General features: G+C 39.7%; 1 protein-coding gene across 1 annotated transcript in view; it reads left to right on the plus strand.

Annotated features, from left to right (window-relative positions):
- Positions 1 to 2869: 2869 nt before the first annotated feature.
- The window catches only part of LOC108787508 (pendrin-like), a 36125-nt gene continuing 12840 nt past the window's right edge, over positions 2870 to 26154 (plus strand). The window contains exons 1-16 of the mRNA XM_018557086.1: positions 2870 to 2903; positions 3115 to 3267; positions 3910 to 4049; positions 8252 to 8362; positions 11209 to 11390; positions 11919 to 12083; positions 14277 to 14429; positions 14517 to 14599; positions 16096 to 16243; positions 17813 to 17926; positions 18215 to 18292; positions 18921 to 19016; positions 19129 to 19235; positions 21095 to 21164; positions 23322 to 23414; positions 23521 to 23616. Of these exons, the coding sequence (XP_018412588.1) occupies positions 3125 to 3267; positions 3910 to 4049; positions 8252 to 8362; positions 11209 to 11390; positions 11919 to 12083; positions 14277 to 14429; positions 14517 to 14599; positions 16096 to 16243; positions 17813 to 17926; positions 18215 to 18292; positions 18921 to 19016; positions 19129 to 19235; positions 21095 to 21164; positions 23322 to 23414; positions 23521 to 23616 (1779 nt within the window). The 5' untranslated portion in view covers positions 2870 to 2903; positions 3115 to 3124. The remainder of the gene's footprint in view (positions 2904 to 3114; positions 3268 to 3909; positions 4050 to 8251; positions 8363 to 11208; positions 11391 to 11918; positions 12084 to 14276; positions 14430 to 14516; positions 14600 to 16095; positions 16244 to 17812; positions 17927 to 18214; positions 18293 to 18920; positions 19017 to 19128; positions 19236 to 21094; positions 21165 to 23321; positions 23415 to 23520; positions 23617 to 26154) is intronic.

Here is a 26154-nt window from a genome sequence, read left to right on the forward strand (position 1 = left end):
TAAAAATAAACAAATGGGTTATACAATTATGGGTATGCCGCTAGGGAAGTCAGAAATGGAGAAGGATTTGGGGGTCATTGTAGACCACAAACTGAAAGGTAGTTTGCAGTGCCAGGCTGCTGTAAACAAATCTAGCAGGGTCTTGTCCTGTATTAAAAAGGGGATGTATTGCAGGGACAAGTCTATAATTTTGCCACTTTATAGATCATTGGTTCGACCTCATCTGGAGTACGCGGTCCAGTTCTGGTCACCAGTACTAAGAAAAGATGTCCTTGAGTTGGAAAAAGTCCAGCGGAGGGCAACCAAACTAATTAGGGGTATGGAGGACCAGAGCTACGAGACAAGGCTACTAAATTTAAACATGTTCACATTGGAGGTGAGGAGATTAAGGGGGGATATGATCTCCATGTACAAAATGTTCAATGGTGGTAGCAACATTAGCGATAAACTGTTTAAAATTAACTCCATTACAAAAACTAGAGGCCACCACCTAAAATTGGTGGAAAAAAAATTCCAGCACAAGGGGCGAAGGGGGTTCTTCACAGTAAGATCAGTTAGGGTCTGGAACTCACTGCCACAGGCGGTGATTTCAGCAAATAATGTGGAATTGTTCAAGAAACTTTTGGACGATTTCTTAAGGGACCGTAATATACAGGGGTACAGGTACTCCTAGAATGAGATCTTAATAGGTTGGACTTGATGGACTAATGTCTTTATTCAACCTCAAATACTATGTAACTATGTAACTATTATTTCTATGCATGCCATATGAATGGGAACACAACCATAAAGTAGGGTTTTCCCAAATATATATATATATATTTGTACTCGGAGTCTACTTACCTGATATTGGAAAGCGCTTGCCCGGCGCCACCTGCTGACAACCCGTACGTCCGCTGTCTATGGAAATGTCTTGGACCTGTGTACTATACAAAATTGACAACAACACAAACATGCGAACCTGAGATATGCCATGGTCCGGGTGGACGGTACGCCAATAAGGGGGCATTCCCTATGCGTGATTTGTGACAACTGGGGGATTGGGAGGGCGGGTCGCGCCGTCGGATCTCTTCGTTCCCCGGAAGCCTGACACGAGCGGCTTAAGAGGACCGACGGGCCGGCGACTCCTCCCACAAATCAGGCTAACAGGTTAGCCTCCCACTTGTACTCGGAGTCTACTTACCTGATACTGGAAAGCGCTTGCCCGGCGCCACCTGCTGACGACCCGTACGTCCGCTGTCTACGGAAATGTCTCTAACCTGTGTACTATACAAAATTGACAACAACACAAACATGCGGACCTGAGATATGCCATGGTCCGGGTGGACGGTACGCCAATAAGGGGGCAAAAACAACCATTTAGAACTGAATTGCTTTTATTTGTATCTACATTTATACAGCCAAACAAGAAAATGCTTTTGCCATCTCTACTTGAGGGTTCGGAACATATCTGACGAAGCATACCGATTTCCACCTGCCTAACTGCTTGATGACGTGGGCAGGAACCCCATGTCGGGAGGCGGCTGAGGCTGCCCTATGCGGAAGGAGTGCCCTGAATAACGTTTGGGATTCTCCCCTAGCTGCCCGAGGAGTACCCTGACGTGTGTGACGAACTGCTGCGAGGAGAGAGGGGCGACTGGGAAAGGCAGCAACGGCCTGTGCGGAGGTGTCGGTGATAGCTTGGCCATGAGACAGTCCAACACCGAGACGGGGCACCATGCGTTGCCAGACGGAAATAACTTGATACGTGTGGGTGCGCCTACCTGATTGGTTTTACACCGCTCGAGGCTCAACATATAGTGGTCCGGGTAACGGCATATTTTCCTCCTACATACTGTAGCGGCTATGGGACTGGAGGACGTAAACTCACCCGGTCTCAGGAAACCATAATAAGCCAAGTAGATGGCAGCTTTTAGAACTAAGCTCTGGGTAACACCGAACGGCCACCATAGCAACAAGCCCCCCAAGACCCAGGCGTGTGCGTCCGACGACGCAGGTCTGGTGAATACAGCAAGTGAATGCATACAACACCATGTACATGTAATAAGGTACCTATCGCAGGGTAGCGGCAAACGACATGCAGTGGCCGCAGAGTGTGCCACACATGCTGGACAGTAGAGGATGAAAGAGACAGGGACAGCAAAGGAGGGGGCTATGCAGGGGAGAGGAGACAGGAAGAAGTCTGCCCTGAACTGAGCCCACACGCCCCCCATATAATACAGCCATCAGTGTGAAGTCAGGGGCAGAGCAGGCAGTTCAGCTGAGGCAGCGAGGCCCCCCGGCAGAAGGCCAGGGGTCAGCAATTATGGAGGGGCACAATGGACGCCACGCTGCTCCCCTGCTGCTCCTGACCCCACTTCCATCCGACCCAACATAGGCACAGTGCTGCTCCCGGGTGCCCGCGGGCAAGGGGCCGACCACCGGTGACGTCACTGTGAGGCGCCGTCAGATCCCTTCGTTCCCCGGATTAAGAAAAAAAATAAATGTTTGTACATTATGTATTAGTTTTAGAAGGTATAGACTTTGTAGTCAAATTAAACAAAAGTGTTATTATAAAAGGAAACCCAGTCTGGGATAAAGGTGGAATATTGCATTAGACAGGATTGATCAATAGTTCTATATGTCTGACATTTTATATCTGTGAATTCATGTTGCAGTCATTTGAAATAATAAATGTTGCAAAAGCACTTAAGTGAATAGCAGCTGGTGCATTATATGCCTCTTATGGAAGAAGGGTTAATATGCGTGTGTGTGTGTGTGCTGGATGGCAAGTTTATTCTCACTCAAACTGGTGATGGGAGCCTCTGTTTTCCCATAAATAGAACTTCCCTTGGGCTGCATGGACTATATAATGTGGATAGCTTAGTACAACTACCAATTGCTGGGGGCTGCTGCTTTCACAGGTACTTTAACTTACTGCGTAACTATATGTCAGAACAATATATATGCATACATTACATTTCCAAGCACTTTGTTGTTGTGAATCTACTGTATTGTGTACAAACGCACAGAGAAAAGGAACATACTTTAAATTGCAGTTTTAAGTTTCATCTTCAAAATAACAGAAGTAGCAGCATTAAAATATTAATTCATTAACATGTAATGTCTTTGTAGGTCACCCGAGATGGATCTAGGAAGGATGGATACTCACAGCCCTGGGTATATAGTGGCACGATCTGTCTACTCTGAACCAAGTTTCCAAGATGAAAATGAAAAGAAGGAAATTGTGAAGAAGACCATAAAGGAACGGCTGCAAAAGAGTTGCAGGTTGTTATTGCTACAATTATTCTGGGCTTTGGATGGGATGCCATGGAATACAATGCTGTTAGTGCTGGAGGGCAATATAATGACTATGCTATGCTAAACTACAGTTTATAGCTAAAGACAAAGGGGCACAATTAACAGTTACAAACTAAGAGTGCTGAAAACAGGTATCTTCAGCTGATGTCTGACTACAAGCTCTATCGCTCTTTCACAGAATTAGGTAGTTACCTATCTTCTAAAGTAAGGAGATACTGGTGATCCAGGTAAAATAGCTCTTATTGTTTCTTTTGTATTTACATAGTTACATGGTGTGTCAGACTGAAAAAAGACACATGCCCACAATACCATATAACATTTCTAGCTTATTGTAGATGTCATTTAGCTCATCAGATTATATACTTTTATTTGTTATTGTATTTTTAAACAACTTTGTTCTAAACTATGATAGCCGGCCAGGCAAATACAATTTCATTTTGGAATTTGAGCGAGAAAAGGAAATGCAAGCTTTTGGATGGTTACTATGGTTTACTTTTTAAGTAGTTAATAATCATAAAAAATAATTGTGTTTTGTTTAATGAAAAAATTATTTGGCACTGTTTATGGACATAGCAAACCTATTGATTGTCTTATGTTTGTTTCTGGCAGCTGTACAACTAAAAGGGCTCTTACGATTGTCAAGTCATTTTTCCCGATCCTGGACTGGCTGCCTCAGTACAGATGGAAGGAATGGTTTGTTAGTGACCTTATTTCTGGAGTCAGCACAGGTCTTGTGGGCACACTGCAAGGTGAGTAATATTTATTTCTGGAATTCTCATTTTTGGGAGACTAAAATGTATTTTTTTAAAGTATGTTTTTAGATGTATATGTCTTTTAATGAGTATTTATGAATTAAAGTTTGAATATTAAATATTATTATGGCTTCTGCTTAGATATTACAGATAATTGAGGGCTATTTTTGGATTTTGTATATTATTGTAAAAAGTTTATGCCTAGCAGAAAACAATCTTTGGATACAGAAAAAAGTAGAGATTTGCTCCCCACCAACCAATGCCCTCAACTTTTTAATCGATTAATCGATGAATTTCGATTAATTATAACGCACATACAGATCCAACTACATTGGCCCTATACACATACAGTACAGCAATGAAGTAATAAAATGAACTAGGATCACACTAATCCAGCACGTTATTATTCTCACGTGCCCCACTCAATATGGCAACCGCTTGAGTGGGTCAACTCAGAATAATAACGTGCTGGATTAATGTGATCCTAGTTCATTTTATTACTTCATTGCTGTGCTGTATGTGTATAGGCCATTGCCTTGGCTGGCGCTCGTGCAGAAAGTTTCAAAAAATGTTTTAATCGATCAAAAAGATTAACGATTAATCGAGAAATTAATCGTTAATTTGCACAGCCCTAGTAAAAACACATTTTTTTTACATTCGTGTTAATTTTTAGTGATACATTATATAAATAAAAAAAAGTATAAATGAATATATTTGCAGAAAAAGCCTACTGATATATTTCTGTCAAAACTGCAAAAGCCTTAGTCAGTCGACTATTAGTAATATGCTGTAGTTTGAGTTCTACCAGTCAATAATTTGGCCTTACTCTTATTTTACCTATCCAAAGCAGCTTTTATTATTGGTCCTCTTGATTTCAAATTCCGGTGTTCATTGGAAATGATAACCTCTTCATTTAGCAAAGATCACTAATCAAGGTATACAACACAGTGACCATTTAGCAATTATCATTGTACTTTATGAAGGGTGAAATCTGTTTGGTTGCTAGAGGATATGGTAACAATAAGCTTTGGTTAGCTCCAACAATCATATAACATGCTGGTAGGTTTATTGGCTTTTGCTGAAGGAACAGGGGCTATCATAAATAGCTCTTAAGAGGTCCTTTTCCGTTACAGTAGAAGTCTTGAAGAGCAGCCCTCAGCATGGGAAAATGTGCTCTCCTGAAGTTAGGTGTTTTTATTTTCTCAGTATGTACATGTTGTTTACAACTTAAGTGAAATGAAATCATATTATGGTCACTGTTACCCAGATGTTCTTTTATATGAACATTTGTAATAAGCTCTGCATTGTTTGAGATTACCAGATCCAGCAGAGCATCATTTCTAGTTGGGGCTTCTACAAACTGTACCATAAAATTGTCATGTAATAAATGTATAAATGTCTGCCCTTTTACTGTTACATCAGTGCCATTATGTCAGTCAATGTCAGGATAGTTAAAATCTCACATTAATACTACTGTCCCCGCCCTTGCAGCCTTTACAGTCCTTATAGGATGTCGTCAACTTACAAGCATATCTGAATGTACTATATGATTGGGCATCTGGACTCTTCACAGTTAGAGCTATGAAATAGTGCAATAGACTCCCCAGGAGGTATTTCTAGCTAGCTCAGTTAACTGTTTAAAAAAAATCTGTATGTAGCTATCCTGATTCGGGCCTCGGCCCGAGTGGTGGGTCTCCCAGTGGGGAGATTGATGGAGAAGCTTTCACTCTACGCCGATGATGCGATACTTTACCTGGGGGACGTGGGGCCTTCCCTGACAGTGGCTTTAAGCATAATAGACACCTTTGGTTCCTTCTCAGGGCTCCGGGTGAACTGGGGGAAATCCTTACTGTTCCCGCTGGGCTCATCCCCCCTTCGGCTTGATCCGGGCTTGCCCCTCACGCAGGTTTTTGAATTTCGATACCTGGGTGAGGTGGTGAACTCGGATCGTGCCCGATTCCTAGAAGATAATTTATATCCCATACTTAGACACCTGAAGGCAAAATGTATGGCATGGAGGACTCTCCCCCTGACACCGGTGGGTAGAATCAACTTATTGAAAATGGTGTTTCTCCCGAAGTTTCTGTACTGTTTCCGTAATACCCCGGTCCAGATTTGCATTTCCTTTTTTCACACACTGGAAGGAATTATCTCCAATTTTGTCTGGGCGGGAAAAACTCCTCGGGTGTCTAGGGGAGTCCTCCGACTCCCTCTGTCTGGGGGGGACTGGGACTGCCATGCTTCAAAACCTACTATTGGGCGTCGGTCCTGGTGACGGTCTGGTGGTGGTTTATAGGGGATCAGGACAACCCGGCAGTAACTCTGGAGGCTGCTCTGATGGGTTCTTATGCAGGGCTGAGAAACTTGGTTTTTAGGGGTCCGGAGGCTGTTGGGACGGTCACGGGGGCCTATGCGTACTGTATTGGCGGTGTGGGACAGGATGAGAAGGGGAAGGGTGCCGGCTGGTGCCATCTCCCCCGATGTCCCGCTGTGGGTCAACCCAAGACTAGAACACCTGCTCTCTGTCCCGGACCCCCAGGTTTGGGCCCACCGTGGGATCACAGTGATTAAGCACATCATGCCGGAGGGCACGTTGTTGAGTTTCGACAGACTTCGGGCCAACTACTCCCTACCCCAGACCATGGGTTTCAGATATATGCAGCTGAAACATGCGTGTAGAGCCCAGTTCCCTGACCCAATGACTATTGCCTCGGACCGTATTGAGCGATTCCTAATGTCGGTCGGAGTTCACAAACCCTTGTCCTCCCTCTACCTGCGGTTGACCTGTACGGAGGGACCCCAGCTGACGACCCTTTATGAGAAATGGAGGGTAGACATCCACAGTCTGACGGAGGATCTTTGGGAGGAATGCGTCCAGGCCTATATATCCACAGTAATTTCCCCCAGGGAACGGTTCATCCAGCTCAAGTTCCTCCATAGAGCCTATTACACCCCTGCTAGACTGGCTAGAATCTACCCCACGGCGGATGCGACGTGTGCTCGTTGCGGGGTAGAGGAGGGTACTTTCTTTCATATGGTATGGTCCTGTAGCAAGCTTCGACCATACTGGAGCTCGGTGGTCTCCATGGTCGGGGCGGTTTCTGGACTGCAGCTGGAGGTGGACCCCTTGCTCTTCTTGCTGGGATGTGGGGAGACCCTTCGGGCCCCTAGGGCCACCAAGCTCCTTCTATTTTATGTAGCTTTCTATGCTCGTAGAGAGATAATCCTGAGATGGAAGCTAACTTCTCCCCCCACGGTGGGACAATGGCTGAGCACTATTGATAGAATGCTCCCACTCTACAGGCTGACATATATGGGACGCAACTGTGAGCGTAAGTTTGATCATATTTGGGAAGACTGGGTGGCGGCCAGGGGACTTACCTTGGATGGCCCGGGTGGAGAGACCTTACTCCCGCCTGAGCCCCCTGAATAGAGGCTCTGGTGTGCACGGGAGGGTCTACTTCCCTCCTCCCTGTCTCCCTTGCCCTCCCACCTAGCTCCCCTTACCCCATCCTGGTATCTCCCTCCTCGGTCCTGCCCCCTCTCCTCCTTCCCCCTCCTTCTTCCCCCTCCTCCTTCCCCCTCCCTCTGAGTGCCTCCCCCAGGAGCCTTCACTTAGTAGTATGGCCAGGTCACCTGAAGAGATCGGCCGTGCTGCAAACACATGAGGCCAATGATCCACACCGACTTAGTTTGGTAGTGTCTGTCTAGTTTGTATATGTAGGATTTTTCTTTTTCTTTTTCTCATTATTGTATTGTCTTGTACTAAATGCTGTTATTCTGTGTCGAGATGATGTTATTTCATTTTCTCTGTATTGTATGTGTCATGTTATATGTATTAAAACCAATAAATACATACCTGTTAAAAAAAAAAATCAAAAAAAATCTGTATGTATTCCTAAATGCACAGAATATTACTGGTTCTAGTTCTTATAGGTATATTAAGCATCAGAGATTGTTGATCCAGGGAATATCCGATTCAGGGATCAGGAAGGATTTCCCCCCGTTGAAGAAAATTGAACTATGCTCAATAGGGTTTTTTTTTTTGCCTTCCTTTGGATCAACAGTGGGTAACTGTGGGCATAGCGTTCTGTTTAGGTTTTTCTTCTTTTTTTTAATCTTCTCTTATTATCTACTGTATATGATAAGAAAAATAGACATCTTATAGCAACAAGCTGATTAATAAAATATGTTTTCAGGTCTGGCTTTCGCATTACTTGCTTCTGTTCCCGTCGGCTATGGTCTCTACTCATCTTTCTTCCCCATTCTCACATACTTTTTCTTGGGAACATCAAAACATATCTCAGTTGGTAAGTTGTATTGATTTCTGCATACACTCGGTTTACTATACTATGCTATTACACTAATTGGGACACTGACAGGGTTGGCAGACCCATGTTAATTGTAGTAAGCTCCTGCATATTCAAATGCTATTTTCTTAGGGACAGACTTGCTTTAAAATCATATTACATGTTTTATTATGCTAATTGTACAGGGGCAAATCTTTTCTACAGGGAAGATGGACATTTGTACTGTTGTGAAGTTTCTAATTAAAGATAGCTATATAACCATAAAAGTGGACCTTTACCCCCTTTTACGAAAATTCATAGCAGCATGCAGCTATACATGCTGATATGAAATCATTTTACATTCATTGGTTAAACAAATTTTTTTTTGCTTTTACTTACAATTACTATTTTTCTACTTTGTGGTCCTCTTAGGCAGTAGTGATATAGCCCGTTCCAAAGAGAGGCATCCTGGGAAGGTTACATCACAGAGCATTGCTGGGAAATCTCATATGTAAACTGCATAATCTCACAAGATCTCAGGGAAAGGCATTTTCCTCCCCTGAGATGATGTGCATGCTCACATGGCCTAGTCACACGTGCCAGAGTTCCAGGAAGTAAAGTGAGTTGGATTAATCTGCCCTTAGTAAAAATGGCCACTGTGAGAAGAAAAATAAGGTATGCAAAGAATAAGTTGCATCTTATACAGAAGTATCTGTTCGTACATTTCCATTACTAAGCATTTTCAAAGCTGTCTTTGTTGTCAATTTAAAGATAAGGGTAAAGTTCCTCTTTAAGATCATGATTGTGTTTATTTACTAAAGGAATAGAACATGTTCAGTTTGAAAAGTGAACTTAGCTTAGTAAACAGTAAAAGTAAAAATTCACTAGGCAAAGATTACCCAGTCATGAGCAAGGAAAAAAAAAAAAAAAACAGTAATTTTGCTTTCACATAATAGTATGATTGAATCAGCATAGCTTCACTTCATTCCCTAAGCTAAGTGATTTTTTTCTTAGAAAGTGAATTTTCACTTATCCTAGTGAATGGGATAAGGATGTGTTGACTTGAATCATCCAATCATGTGCAAGCAAAAATCCAGTTTTTATTTTGTACAGTCTCCTTGACCATGTTTGGGTGTTTTTGCATTCTCTGTATTGTATGTGTCATGTTATATGTATTAAAACCAATAAATACATACCTGTTAAAAAAAAAAATCAAAAAAAATCTGTATGTATTCCTAAATGCACAGAATATTACTGGTTCTAGTTCTTATAGGTATATTAAGCATCAGAGATTGTTGATCCAGGGAATATCCGATTCAGGGATCAGGAAGGATTTCCCCCCGTTGAAGAAAATTGAACTATGCTCAATAGGGTTTTTTTTTTTGCCTTCCTTTGGATCAACAGTGGGTAACTGTGGGCATAGCGTTCTGTTTAGGTTTTTCTTCTTTTTTTTAATCTTCTCTTATTATCTACTGTATATGATAAGAAAAATAGACATCTTATAGCAACAAGCTGATTAATAAAATATGTTTTCAGGTCTGGCTTTCGCATTACTTGCTTCTGTTCCCGTCGGCTATGGTCTCTACTCATCTTTCTTCCCCATTCTCACATACTTTTTCTTGGGAACATCAAAACATATCTCAGTTGGTAAGTTGTATTGATTTCTGCATACACTCGGTTTACTATACTATGCTATTACACTAATTGGGACACTGACAGGGTTGGCAGACCCATGTTAATTGTAGTAAGCTCCTGCATATTCAAATGCTATTTTCTTAGGGACAGACTTGCTTTAAAATCATATTACATGTTTTATTATGCTAATTGTACAGGGGCAAATCTTTTCTACAGGGAAGATGGACATTTGTACTGTTGTGAAGTTTCTAATTAAAGATAGCTATATAACCATAAAAGTGGACCTTTACCCCCTTTTACGAAAATTCATAGCAGCATGCAGCTATACATGCTGATATGAAATCATTTTACATTCATTGGTTAAACAAATTTTTTTTTGCTTTTACTTACAATTACTATTTTTCTACTTTGTGGTCCTCTTAGGCAGTAGTGATATAGCCCGTTCCAAAGAGAGGCATCCTGGGAAGGTTACATCACAGAGCATTGCTGGGAAATCTCATATGTAAACTGCATAATCTCACAAGATCTCAGGGAAAGGCATTTTCCTCCCCTGAGATGATGTGCATGCTCACATGGCCTAGTCACACGTGCCAGAGTTCCAGGAAGTAAAGTGAGTTGGATTAATCTGCCCTTAGTAAAAATGGCCACTGTGAGAAGAAAAATAAGGTATGCAAAGAATAAGTTGCATCTTATACAGAAGTATCTGTTCGTACATTTCCATTACTAAGCATTTTCAAAGCTGTCTTTGTTGTCAATTTAAAGATAAGGGTAAAGTTCCTCTTTAAGATCATGATTGTGTTTATTTACTAAAGGAATAGAACATGTTCAGTTTGAAAAGTGAACTTAGCTTAGTAAACAGTAAAAGTAAAAATTCACTAGGCAAAGATTACCCAGTCATGAGCAAGGAAAAAAAAAAAAAAAACAGTAATTTTGCTTTCACATAATAGTATGATTGAATCAGCATAGCTTCACTTCATTCCCTAAGCTAAGTGATTTTTTTCTTAGAAAGTGAATTTTCACTTATCCTAGTGAATGGGATAAGGATGTGTTGACTTGAATCATCCAATCATGTGCAAGCAAAAATCCAGTTTTTATTTTGTACAGTCTCCTTGACCATGTTTGGGTGTTTTTGCAAAGTGTATTTTCACTTAGCTTCACCTCATTCATGAACATGCTTTACTCCTTAATTAACCCGTTTATGTTACTTAATCTGTGTCTGCATGTGTCAACAGGACCATTTCCTGTAGTCAGCTTGATGGTGGGATCAGTTGTTCTTTCTATGGCTCCTGATGAAAAATTTCTAATCCCAAGTAACACAACTGGACTAAACAAGACTGTGATAGACATAGTAGCCAGAGATGCAGCCAGAGTTGTTGTCTCAGGAACTCTGAGTTTCCTAATTGGAATCCTTCAGGTAATACATCTTGGTCAGCAATGCTTTTCTAGGTATGTGGGTCATGCCACACAAAGAACATTTTAATCAAATATTTCTTGTTCCTCCGTAAATTATACCTGTGTAGAACACAATGTTCCTTATTTACTAATCCTATGACATATTTTATAGCTACAATCTTCACAGTGGCAATTTTTTAATTACACCAGGGGGATAGCTTTTGTAGAGGTAGGCCAATAAGGAGGGAATTGCAGTAGTCAAGAGGAGAGATAACAAGTGAGTGGATGAGTAGAGTTGTGGTTTCATTGGTTAGGAAAAAGCATATTTTGCCGATGTTATGAAGGTGAGGGTGGGAGTGATTGGATGTGGGCAGAAAGATGGGTTTAGAGTTCAGGATCAGACCTAGTACCTTAGCATGGACGGACAACAGCTCCATTTTCTATCCCTCAGTGTATAAACCATAGGGGAACATTTGTTTATGTTTCTGTGTTTTTGTGCCCTTCAGGAATCTTACATTATAATATAGCTGAACATTATGTTTCTTTGCAGCTTGCCTTTGGAATCTTTCAGGTTGGCTTCATTGTCAGGTACCTGGCTGACCCTTTAGTAGGTGGTTTCACCACAGCAGCAGCTTTTCAAGTGTTTGTCTCCCAAGTCAAAATAGTGCTCAATGTACCTACCAAGAACTACAATGGAGTACTCTCTATAATATATGTAAGTTTATGATAGCTTCTGAACATTGAATAAAAATGCAGTATAACAATAACATACAAGCAATATACAAATGTTTAGCCATAATATCTGACTGAATATGACATTATGGAGCCATATGGTGCTTGTGTGCTGCTGGGGAGCAGAGCAGTTATATCACCAGTTTCTCATGGTAAACAGCTAGCTTCTTTACTTCTCAAACAGATTAGACAATAAAAGATGCAAACTAATTATTAGGTACAGCATGCACAGGAGCATCATCATTATTACAGTTCCTGTCATACAGAAATTGGCAGAGGATTGTTTGCATACATTTAACAGGGAGCATTACCTGAAGTCTCCCTACTTTTGAGTGAAGTCTCACTTGTGGAACTGTACATGCTGACCAGAACAGAAGCCTCAATGCTGAGGAGGCCCAGAGGTTACAACAATGTTATCTATGGGCTTGTTTACTGCTTCTGTAAAGACAATTTGATACTTTAAAAACCCAGTGTGTGTACTATGCACTTTCAAGCAAAAACAGCATTAGCCCCTCTTTCCCTTTGAAAAGGATATTTTAATAAGACTGCACATAATTTTGTGTGACCACAGGTAGTGTTTGTTGGAAAAAGTGTATTATGTTGGTGACCCATAAATGTTGGGAACTGATTCCTTTTGGGAATTACGAAGAACACTGGCTAGTTGTTTTCTTGAAACATAACTTGGGCATTTAAATCAAAGAAATTGAAACATGCATGGCATTATTTCATGAGAATGGGAGCCAAAGCAGGGATATTGTCCATAGCAACTAGTCATATTCCCATAGTCAAACCTTTCAAACTGAACATACAAAGCACGGAAGCAGATCCGTGCTTGTGTGGTCAGTATGTGTGACAGTGCTTACAGTTCAGGATGTCTATTCAACCACCATACCACATTCTCAGCTATGGCCATTCACTGACAACCGTTCCAGCCAAAGCCTTACTGTAATTTTATTTATTGTTGGTATTTATACGGTGCCAACAATTTACATAGTGCTTTACATATTGCACATTCACATCAGTTCCTGCCCTCGAGGAGCATATTATCTAAGGTTCCTATTTGACATACATACAGGGCCAATTTATACAGGAGCCAGTTAACTTTCCAGCATGTCTTTGCAGTGTGGGAGTAAACCAGAGTACTTGGAGGAAACCCACGCAACATGCAAACTCCTTGCAGATAGTGTCCTGACCAGGATAAAAACTGGGGACCCCCAGTGCTGCAAGGCAGAAGTGCTAACCACTGTGCTGCCCTATACTGAAGCTTGTAAGAGCATGGAGCACAGAAGACACATCCTTTTGGAGTTTACAGTTTGTATTATGTGTAAAGGTAGAGCTAATGTTTACTGGTTATGTTACAATGGGTGACAGGGAGGGGGAGAGCTGTTTAAAGCCTAATTACCATCTGACCCTGCTGTCTGACTGAATTTTCTGTGGAAACAATTTTGAATTTTTAGGCTTCAGGCCTAATAAAACCTTCATAAAAAAGTGAAGAAAGCCTGCAATGTGAGACATAAAAATGTGCACATGTGTACATCATCACTGCATCTCTTCATTACCACAATAAATGCTAGTCACTTGCAAAGGTGGAAATGGTAACTTTAACTGCCGTAAGTAGACTGCGTCAAATTTGGATTGGAAATACAATTGTGCACATATGGAGGGATGCTGTCTGTATCCCCTCACAGACCTTGCTTTTGGCTGTAGCCAAGCAGCTGAAATTCAAAAATGATATATTGCAGAAATACACTTGACATGAGAACCACAAGTTGTGACCACTACGGGATGGGATAATAGTCAAACCATCCCGTTATGTTCACCCAGTGATGTTTTTTGTGATGGAAAGTGATGTTCTTGCAATAGAGAGGGTGAGCATGCAACATGGACAGAAATGGTTGCACCATCGTGCTGCTATTTTGGAAAGCTCACAACACTAAGGGACAACATGTTTTTGTAAGAAGAGAGAGGCGATCTTAGGCAAACATTTTTTTTAATGTTGCGTTTACTTTATGTGCTGTAATAATTTGTTGACCCTAGGCACAATGCTTATGGGTGCTAATGGCAAATTAAGCCTTCATATTATACACTCATAATGTAATGAACGATATTATTGACTAGGAATATTGAATGAAGCCATTTTGAGTTTTGTGATTTTTGTATATTTATTTTTCTACAGACAATTATAGATATATTTAGAAATATTGGACAAACCAACATTGCTGATATGATAGCTGGGCTCCTGACTTTATTTGTGTGTGTGGTGGTTAAAGAAATAAACGATCGCTACAAACACATACTTCGTGTACCTATCCCTATAGAAGTATTGGTGGTATGTATTTCTGCTTTTGACAATATTGTAAGTCGTTAAAAAAATTACCTCATGTACCTGATCCTTCAATTCTATCTTCAAATACAGACCATAGTGGCTACGGGGATTTCATATGGAGTTAACCTGGCACAGAAATACAATGCAGGCATTGTGAAAACAATTCCTAGTGGGTAAGCACAGTCATTATTTATATGTTTTATGAGATTTTCAGTTGTAAGTGTTAAGGGCTTGTTTTAGAGCTCAGGTTATATTTTAAGGTTGGGGGCGGGTAAATTATTTAGAGCTTATTTTAAGGGTTAAGTGTTGGGGGGAGTTAAGGGCTTGTTTTAGGGGTTAGGTTAAGTGTTAATGGGTCAAGGATTTCGGTGTTGGGGGAGGGTTAAAGGAAGGTTAAGTGTTAGCTTTTGAGGGGTTAGAAGTTTTGAAGGATTGCTTTAGAGAAAAAATATATGTAATAATATGTGAACAAATATATTATTCCACAGTTCTGGTCCTGGTAAATTAAAATATTCCATTCCTGTAGTGATCCATCTAGGATATAGATATATATTTTGTTTTATCGTATTTCAAGGGATGTATTCTAATTAACACCTGAATGAGAAATGCTGCTTGTAAAGTCCTATTTGTTTTCTACTTTGGTGAAGAATAAAAAGTAGAACAAATATTTTTTCCCGGAACATCCATCGGGACAAAGACACCACACCCCTAAAGTCAATATATATGCCAACAAAAAATTTGATGGGGGTTTTAAGGTGTCTAATAGGGAATGTGAGGCAACATAGCTAAACATATTATCACAATGTAGTGGTTATTCATTTTTATAAAATATTTTTTATTTCATGATCAAAATATAATTAAAAACATGTCTATTCAATCTAAAAATTACAGAGATAGACAGATTGAAAAGTAAGACCTCCCTGGACTCGGTGCAGATACATAGTATGCATAATCTCAATATAATCCATAATTTATATCATACATTTCATAGAGCAATGTCTTGAAATAATTTCAAAAAATCGTCATATTAATCATTAAGTCATCTGTGACTGCACTCATTCCAGCCTTCTATGCCAAAGCTTCATCAGGAAGTTTTTTGTAGGTAGCCATCTTTTAAATTTTAGTAATAGATGAGTCTGCACCTCTGGAACAACTCTAATAATAAAGATATAAATAATTCTTGTTTCACATTTACAAATGTCTACATTTAACATATATAACCCAAATACATACATGCATACATACCATCTTTGAAATTTAAGTAATAGATGAGTCCGCACCTCTAGAAGACTCTAACCGGCCAGGAAAGAGAGAGGATGGAGAGAGCACGTCGTCGGCAGAACAGAGGCTACAAAGCAACAAAATGTGACTATTTTAAAGAGGGGGGGATTCTTTTCTATACCCATTGTACAGTATAAGTAAGAGTGGGATCATACCCATAGATCAGGGGAAGAACCTCAAAATATTCCATCCATATTTATTTAGAACGTTATCAAGATTTTGAAACAAAACGTCTCAAATGTATCCAAAAGATACAGAATAAGAATTGCATTTTTATTTTAATAATTTGGATAAATAGAATTATTAAATAAGGTATCAGACAAAGCACAATTTTAGATCATGACATTTTAAAGGTAACATTCATCCTCAATGTCTCTTTTTTCTTTAGTTTTATCCCCCCCATGAATCCAGATGTAAGCATGTTTCCTGAAATGATTAGCTCAGCATTTTCTATTGGTATAGTGGCCTATGCTGTGGCTGTATCTGTGGGCAAGGTGTATGCCACCAAATACAACTATGCAATCGATGGCAATCAGGTAAGCAGGTTGTTTGCACTGTTGTAATTACTCCACTTGTAGCAACCTTTTTTTTTAAATATTTGTTCAGCATAAAAATTTACGGCATTAGTTAAATAGATCATTTCAGGTGTACTATAAGTACTGTTATTAGCATAGCTAAAATGCATGGAACAATGGGTTCTCTCCAAAATATGTGGATTACTTTGAATGCCCTTCATCTGACTTATTGCAATGTGTAGTATTTATCTGCTTTTTTGAAGCTTACACCACGGTTTTCAGTTTAAAAAAAATCTACAGCAGGGGTATAGAATTAAAATTGAAGTGGGTAATTTGTGTTTTATATATAAGAGAGTGAAGGATCTCTCCCTCACTGCTTGCACCCAATTGTGGATGGTTGGTGAGTGCTGCCTTATCTGTAAATTATATATATATATATTTTATTTTTTTATTTTGTGTGATGTCTTTGGGACAGTCACATGAAGCTATGGGTCCTCATCCTCTTTAGCCTTCTCACAGGGGTAACTGGATCTGGATGATGAAAAATTAAGCACTCTTTGACATCAGCACAGCTCCCTGCATTGATACACTGAGAGTACAGGTTACCATTGTGTCGCCTCCTCAGGGGGCAGAGCCTTGACGCCTTGCATTCTCAGTCTGTCCTCAGTCTCCTAGGTTCAGTGCTGGGCGTGATTCAACCCAGAAGACAGAGGACATCTTGTGGCTCAGAACAAGCACTGTGGGGGTTTAGCTCCAGATTGAAGGTGAATATTGAAACCAAAGATATTATTTTTTTTACCTCCAGGAGGATATCACCTATGGTATATACAACCACTTCACAAATATGTTCTTATCTTCACAAATACAAGAACATCCCTTTGGATGGTATTTATTTATAGCTGTAACCACCAAAGCCAGACATTTTTGGAGTTTTACAAAGCATAAACAATTATACAGATTATACTATTTAGTGTATATTGCAACATTTGCTCTAGTAGCAACAATAAGTAAAAATTAAACTATACCTGAAAGCCAAAACTCTTTTTTAGTTTTAGTCAGAGTAGTGAATGATTAAAGCCCCAGCCAGTTATTTTATTCTTTATTTTTTTGGGGCTGCCTGTGTCCCATTTGGCGAGATTCTCCTTCATTGTTGGATGCCTGTGTTCCATTTGGCGAGATCCTCCTTCATTGTTTGTCTCAAGACATAGCAGGAAGTGAGAGTTGATCTCTCCAAAGAAGGTGAATTATTTATAAGACAGTCGTCACTAAAACAAGTGTCCTCATTAGAAGGTTCCCTCTCCATTCCTGTTCCAGTAATAACTCAAAATTTTGGAATTTCCCTCACATTCATTTCCGATGACTAAAGCTACAAGGACAAACAGAGCATTTAATCTGTGTTTGTCCTGGAACAGGAACACAGACAGCAGACAGGTTGCTGTCTGCTGTCTAGCTGGTTGCAGGTTGCTGTCTGCTGTCTGTAGAAAAAAGAAAACAGTTTAAGTAAAAAACTAATAATCTCCCAATGGCTTTCTTCTGTTATAGCACTGACTTTTTTTAAAAAATAGCTCTATTATTTCATCTTGCTTACAGGAGTTCATTGCATTTGGGATCAGCAACTTGTTCTGTGGGGCTTTCTCTTGCTTTTGTGCCACTACTGCTTTGTCACGTACAGCTGTCCAGGAAAGTACGGGTGGAAAAACTCAGGTGAGTGACAAACACATACCAAAGCTGTGTATAAAGGAAAGCTGCTGGACACATAGAGGATGTTCAGTGTTTACTACAAGAATTCTAATATATATTTCACAGTTTAGACATCTGTATAGTACTATTTATTCCTAGACTTTAAAAACTTGCAAAGATGTTTGAATGAATCTAATCTGATTGTTTTATGGCTGTTTACTTTCCAAGCTAACTGTTGCTGGTAAGTTACAATATGTGCAAACTTGTGTTTATGGTGAAATCAATACATTAAATAAAATCTGTATTTTCCAGATTGCTGGAATCATTTCAGCCTTCATTGTGCTAATCGCAATAGTAGCACTTGGCCGACTCCTCGAACCTTTGCAGAAAGTATGTATTTTAGAACTTGGATTGTCAGTGCATTTTATTGATATGAATTCTTTCTATTATGCGGTATATCCTTATGTAGCTGATAAACACAGGCTGTTCAATAAACACATTATTCCTAATAAATGTCTGTGGCTAAATTATGTATTATTTTATTTTTTTAGGTTAAAAATGTTGTGTGGTTTACCGAACTTTTAAGTTTTTTTTGTGTTTTTTTTAAAGACTAGACCTTCTTTTCAAGAATGTTAGATGGAATACATTTTGAAGATATATTTTGGCACTTCACACTAGTTCTTTGTGGTTAATATTACGGAATAGGCCATAAAGTACCATCTGTGAAATGAGTGCTTATTGAGCCTATTGATGTAAGTCATTAACCACTTTCCTGTGTTCTCATTTATTCATCTTAATGGTGGTGGAAATGGAAGAAAGATAGGTACAGGATAAACATTTCCTGGTTACTATCTTTCTTTTTACTCTAGAGAAGAAAATGTCTACCTTTCCGTATAACATGATAGCTATGTATTACTACAAAGTAGCACTTTGTAAGGAAATGATGCAAAACTGATACACTATATTATTCTATATGAAGATCATTAACATTGTATTATTTATGTTTTTTTCTTCGCAGTCAGTACTGGCTGCTATAGTTATTGCAAATCTTAAGGGAATGTTCTGGCAAGTGTTTGATGTACCGCGTTTATGGAAACAAAATAAATGGGACTCAGTAAGTACTCAAAGCTGCTATATCTCTGGATGGATTCACAAAAGTCCTTTATTGTAAATTGTGGACTTGTAAACTTATAATGTTTTAATTATATTTGTATATGTTATTTTAGGCCATTTGGGTGTTCTCCTGCATTGCTTCCATCATACTAGGGCTTGATCTGGGACTATTGGCTGGATTAATTTTTGGACTATTGACTCTTGTCCTTCGAGTTCAGTTGTAAGTACTACAAACCTCTGCTATAAAAATGTGTATGCATTATAGCAATAAAGCTTCTCTGCATTGGCTAAATTGGAAATCAAGTAAGAATAGGGAAACTATGAAAGATTTTGGCCATTTTTATTTTTTTGAGTTTTATATCATGTTTTATTATTTGTATACAGAATTATCAATACTGTATTAGACAAATTGGCTGCCTCTGTAGACTGATTAATTAAGGCCTTCCATCTGTTCTAAAAAAGAGGGAGTATGGTGGATCCCTTGTGTGAGTCAGCCTTGAAGGAAACCTGTGAGATAAATATGCAGACTGTGCTTGCTAACTTAATTGTGAAAATGCTAATTGTATGGCTGTTTCTGGTCATGCGCTTGTGCCGGGGGAGTGATGTAGAAAGTGCTTAAACCAGTAGATCAGCATGACAGCAAGGGTTTAGTATTTTTAACAGGGGAGATCTGCAATGACACGATACATGTTTCCAAATGAATGTTTATTTTCAAAAAAAGAATAGCTTGCACCTGATTGCTATGTGCTGGCTGCAAGTGATACCTATGAAATATTAAAGGCTAAGTTTACCTTTCTGACCATATTTAGCGTGTAACATGAAACATGGTCAGATTACAGACCCCCTCCCCGCCCCACCTGAATTGTGGGATTATTCTTCCCCCTTTAACAGGATCTGTGAATGGAGAAGCTACCAGTCCCATCAGCAACCACAGCAGAGCGACTTGTAGTTCGCTAAGGAATACAAGTGTGGTGACATCACAGCATTTGTATTCAATTGACACTTATGTTACTGCCACATATGTTACTGAATGTCCATACCGAGGTATGGATAGGAATGGAAGTTAGAGTCTACAGATCTACTGATCGCACTTGCAATGCTTTACTGGCTCCAATGCAAAAAATAATAAATGCAAATCTTGTTCTTTCATGTGCATTTTTTTTAAAGTGGCATTTCCCTTTAATATGAATTGCTACGAATTTAACTGCTGACAAGAGAAAAACACTAAACATTCTCTGTACATAATTCACTCTTTCATATTCAATACTAGAACAAGTGCAAGATTTTGATGCATGAGATTCCAAATGCAATTTAGGGGGATTCACTATCACTGTTCTACTCTTCTACTAGTGAAGTGTCATAGTGTTGACCAGCATTTCTCTACATCTTTCAGTCACGGCACCGTTAAAAAATGTGCAAAATCTCAAGGCCCCCCAGTGTGAAATTTAAAAAATGTATATGTAAAAATGTAAGAAATATAGTAGGTCGTTCCTCACAAAATCTATACCAGACAATATCCTAGATAGGGGACTGGTATGAATTTTAAGGGGGAACTCCATGCAAAAAATTATTTAGAGTTCCCCATTTACATCAGAGTCTCCCCCTTTCACAACAGAAGACCCCCTTTTCCCATCAGAAGCCCCCCTTCTTATCAGGAGCATCCCTTCACATCAGAAACCCCTTTTACATTAGAATCCTACCTTATAATCAACACCACAGTGGCATGGCACTCTAGTTGAGAAAGGCTGGTAGTGACTATAGCAATACATGCTGTACATACTTAGACACTGCTTTAGTGGAATCAGTATAACAGTGTACAGGTGTGTGACTGTGGGCCTAGCTTTCTATTTTAGGGTATTTTTTTTGTTTTTTTCTTATCTCTATAGGTTGAACTCGATGGACTTGAGTCTTTTTTCAACCTGACTAACTATATAACTATGTATGTTTTTCACAAGCGTCTTCACTGAAACATACTGATGCAGCTTTTAGCTGAAGTGTACTGCACTTTATACTCTGGATTCTATTTATAGGTATAGAATTTTCCAATACACCAATTAATATGTAAACATTTTTTTGCAGCCCATCTTGTGGTGGTCTTGGAAATATGCCTGGAACAGACCTGTATAAGGAGGTCAAAAAGTACAAGACTGTAAGCAGAAAACACTGAGACAGTTTTATTGCTGTTTTTGTTGTGGACATTGAAAATAATACATTGTCAGCTTGATAGATGAAATCGGCACTAGTATTTGCTGCATTACACATCGTATGTTTCCTTTGAATGGATGTAGCAAAGAATTATTGCACAGCATGGTTTTCATAAACATGCAGCAGCAGATGGTCTTCAGAAACCATCAAAACCATGTTTTGATACCTGATGTAAATGACAGCACATCTTCATTATAACCTTCACACAAATACCATGTGAAAGCACTGATCAGATCCTCAGACCTCACAGAGGTCCAATCGCACTTGTGTGGGTGGGTCCCAGGATCAAACCAGCACCACTGTCAATATACCTATGACAGGTAAAGATGCTCTGCTCCACTCCTTCAATTTTGCCTAGACCACATTTACCCATCATAGATAAGGTAGCCTTGGTTATACTTGATCCTCCTCTAGGGGTTGTCCACCACCACAACTGCACCTCTTGCTGGCAGAGTCATAGCAACTCTCCTCCGGTAAACAATGTGTATCACTAAGAGAAAAGATCTATTATAGCCATATTTTTCGACTGAGCGTATGCTATAGTTTTATGTAACTGACCCTCTCCAACCTCTGTGCCATCCGTATAATCTCATTAAAGTCTTGATAAAAACATGCAAAAACAAAAGCTCGATAGTGCAAGTATTGTGAAGCTAATATATTATAAATATACACAAAAATTAAATCCTGTAAAAAATATATAAAAAAAAGCACAAACTGTTCTAAAACTGGAGCATGCATGTAATAAGCATACAAATACAAAGAAGCAGGGTTAAACATCTGAGCTCCATTACCCGACATGTGTCATCCAAATGGATGTGATATTTGTGTGAAGGTTATAATCGAAATGGATGATTTGACAGAATAGAAGATTGTTATAACATGGTGTGATAGTTTATGAGCACTGTCATCTTATTAGAGGACTGTATAGTGGTTTCTTTATATTAGCAGCTGTTTGGGTAGATTAGTTAGCTTGGACAGAGAGATAAATATATAATAGCACAGCATGTTTTACTGAAAAAATAGAGTAAATGTACACTGTGCTGGAAATGTGGTGTTTTTATGCTACAGGAAATCTATGGAAATCTATCTAAATCTAGGAAACCTCAAAATATATATATTTTTAAATATTTATAAACCCAAGCACAAAAATATAATATACTGCAGCTTACTAGTTGTTAAGTGTGGTGGCTGCATTAGTTTCCTTAATTTCCTGCTGGTGATTTTGCTAATAACACACTTCCTGTCCTAAGGTAACTATGCTCACTTACTGTATGGTATCTATGGAGGAGTAGCGTTGTCACCTTGGGCTGCTCTTCTGCTTTGGACTACAAACTTCTCCTCCTTTCCTTATCTCCATTAAAGAGAGGGTTTTCTTTGTAGTTCACAGAAGATTTTTGAGAAAGCTGATAATATTTCCCTTTAGTTCACAGGAATTACAAGGACACACGATTTCTTACAGAATCAGCAGTTATTCTTTATAATTAAATGTAATGTACTTAGCTTGCAAAAAAACAAACAAAAAGCAAAAATAATTATTGTTTCTTGTTTGAAATGTACATTAAAGTGACATTAAAGGATACCCCCCCCCCCATGGGTGCACGCCGCTGCATTGACTTACCTTGTGTCTCTCCTCGTCTCCTGTCCAAAGATCTGTACTGCGCATGCGCCTGCCCCATGATCCTTTGCGGCCGCCCAAGATTTTTCAGATCTTCAGACGGGAGTGCGCGGCAGAGACACAGGTAAGTTTGAACCTTTTTAGTAACTTTTTTAAATGTTTTTGCATAAATCTACTGCTTGCTAGTAGTAGATATATGCAAAAAACCCTGAGGGTTTAAATATCCTTTAAGGGAGATTTTCATTATTGCCCTCTATCACACTAGAGATTGTAGGTTGTGTGCACAGCTGGGGTTCATCAAGTGTCACATTTTTTTGACCCCCAGATTTGTAGGCATGTTGTTCATTCTGTTAGGTTCTTTATGTGGACCGAGAATAGTAGCAAACAGAGAAAAAATACTTAGGAACCCAATAAATAATGCTTGGGAACCCAATATACTCCATATATTTCACCATAATTCACCACTCTATTTTCATTTCACTACAGGCCGTTGAACCAGAAGGGATTAAAATTGTTCGATTTGCTAGTGGTATCTTCTATGGGAATATTGACGGTTTCAAAAATGGCATCAAGAAAATTGTGAGTATATTTTTCTTTAAAATGCTTATGTGAATTTAATCAACATAAAATACTTGTAGAAATAAATCTGTAATCAACAAACATACTTTGTATGGTTTCATCAAAGGTTGGATTTGACTGTGTCAGAGTTTTTACCAAAAGGACCAAAGCTCTGCGGCAGATTAACCAACTTATCAAGAAAGGACAGCTAAGAGCAACAAAGGTAAATACAAATTAATTAATGTTCCTTTTATTAAAGAAGAACTCCAGGCAAATGTGTTCTTAACCCTTGCAGTGGGGCTACCCCCACACTGCATGGGTTAAGTGATCATTTTTGTCTAGGTTATACTCACCTAAACCGCCAAGATGGCTTTCTGCTTCTCCAGTCACTGAAGCCTGTCTCCTCCTACACTGCAGGATTGGAATATTTCTCAGTGTTTTCACTTCTATAGACTGATATAGATATAGAACGTGATGATTGATGAGACCTTAGACCTGTCCGGCGGAGGGGGAGCGTGGCTGCCAGGACCTGTCTAGGAGCAAGCCGGCTCCTATGATCGGGTGAGTATAATTTTGTTTTTAGCACCTAGACAAAAACAAACACTTAACCCTTGAAGTGCAGGGGTGGCCCCACTTCAAGGGTTAAGAAAAATTCTGGCCAGAGTTCTGCTTTAAACAAACACCTATTTACCATCACTGTGTGACAAACACCCTGTGGCTGTGCTAACTTCCTTCAGTATGAAAAATTTCAGAGTTTCCTAACATGATATCTGTAGCACAAGAGCCATAATTGTTGCATGCCTGTTTGTTCTTATATTGTTCTCAATGTTATATTCAACACTACATTTACAAGTATGATTTACTTATGGGACTTGTAGTATTTAAAATCATGTTTGTGTCAGTCAGTATTATATTATTTGGTATTACTACCAAATAATAGCTGGGAGCCTGGAAGGAAAGTAAAGGTGCCCACACACCTTACGATAATCGTACGATAATTGTGGGAAATCCCGCCATCGTGCGATTATCGCAAGGTGTGTGGGAGCCGTGCGAGCTCTGCTACTGTAAGGCTTTTGTCTTAGGAACATGTTCGAAAACCCGCCCAGAATCGTATGATTTTCGGCGGGTGTGTAGCATGTTGGTAAGATAAAAGCCGGACGGGCCAGTGTGCGCAAGCGCACACTGCCCGTTCAGCATTGCGGTCATCGGAAGCCCGCCCCTCAGCGGGGCGGGTTTCCAATCATCGCAAGTACAATCTGCCTGTCCAAGATAGGTAGATCGTGCGTTTTTTAAATTACCTTACAACCATCGCAAGTCTTGCGATGGTTGTAAGGTGTGTGCCCAGCATAAAGCAGAACCATTAACTAAAAATTAAGAACACTTGATACCCTTCTGCCCCTGAACTAATAGTAACAGCATGTGCTGAGAGACTATATGACTAAATGGCTGTTGAAATACATCTCCCTTGGTCATATCTTCTTTCTCAGTCTGCTTAATGGACATTAAAGAGAGCAGCAGAACATGTAGACATGTTTAAAGTGTTAGTCCGACCGCACTGAGCAAAGCAATAGAGTCATTGGCTCAGAATACTAATGATCCCTCTACTAATCTGCGTGCTATTACAGAAACATAAAACAGACATAAGAGACATGCTTGTTTATACTGTATTATCTTCATGCAATCCCCTGTCTGAATATTAGAAATCAGACTGAAAGTGGGAGGTTACACACTGCAACAGTGTAATAAGACAGTGTTGGTTTGCATATTGCTAACAATATACCTTATTTTCATACATTGAAGCTGGAAAGGCATGTGTTTAGGCTGGTAAGTCATCAAGACGAAGGGAACAAAGAGGACCTTGCAGTGTATTTATGTTCATGAATAGCCTGACGTTCAGGAAAATGCCATATTAAACTGTAGTGATTCAGTATTGAACATGTGTGTCCAGAGGCGTAACTAGAACCTTCAGGGCCCCGGTGCAAGAAACCATGAAGGCCCCCCCCAACCGCCATGGCACCGCATAGTTAACAGGAAGGCTGCCGAGGTCCCCAGCAAGCGCGGGACCTCAAGCAGCCGGGATTAACGAGGAAACTGGCATTTATTTACAAAGTATTCATTTGTAATTGTTAATTGTGACCGTAAATAATATACCATCCATGGCAGGGAATAATGGATCGAATAATATTAACGGTCACAATTAACAATTTAAACAAAATACTTTGTCAATAAATACCTGTTTCCTCGATAATACTGGTCTGTGCACAAGCGCAGATGCTGAGGTCGGCAAATTCGAAGACGTCGGCGTTCTCGACAGAACACCGGTATCTGCGTTTAGTATCGGGGCATTTTCACGAGTATGAGTGCTCGTGAAAATGCCCAGAAATAACACTGGGGTTTCCCTACTTAAAAATATAATGCATTGCTGGGACTTGTAGTCCTACATAGTTGGAGCTATTCTGCATTGCTGTATAATCATCATACAGAAATGCGCAATACCACCAGCTATGCGGGACTACAAGTCCCAGCAATACATTATAATAAAAGTGAGCACTATATCACCAGCATCCCCCCCCACACACACACACACACTGATGTGTGAAGATTTATGCCTAGTGAGAGCAGGGCAGCAAATATCTGCGGAGCTAGCTTGCTGGGAGATGAAGAACGATCTCCCTTTGACCCCCGTGTGTGTGACCCGTCCCTCGCCTCCTTACCTTCTTCTCCGTATCATGGCTCTCAGCAGCAGGGGAGGTGGGGGGAC

The sequence above is a fragment of the Nanorana parkeri genome, unplaced genomic scaffold (assembly GCF_000935625.1).
Source record: "Nanorana parkeri isolate BGI_ZX_2015 unplaced genomic scaffold, ASM93562v1 scaffold265, whole genome shotgun sequence".
Classification (NCBI taxonomy): Eukaryota; Metazoa; Chordata; class Amphibia; order Anura; family Dicroglossidae; genus Nanorana; species Nanorana parkeri.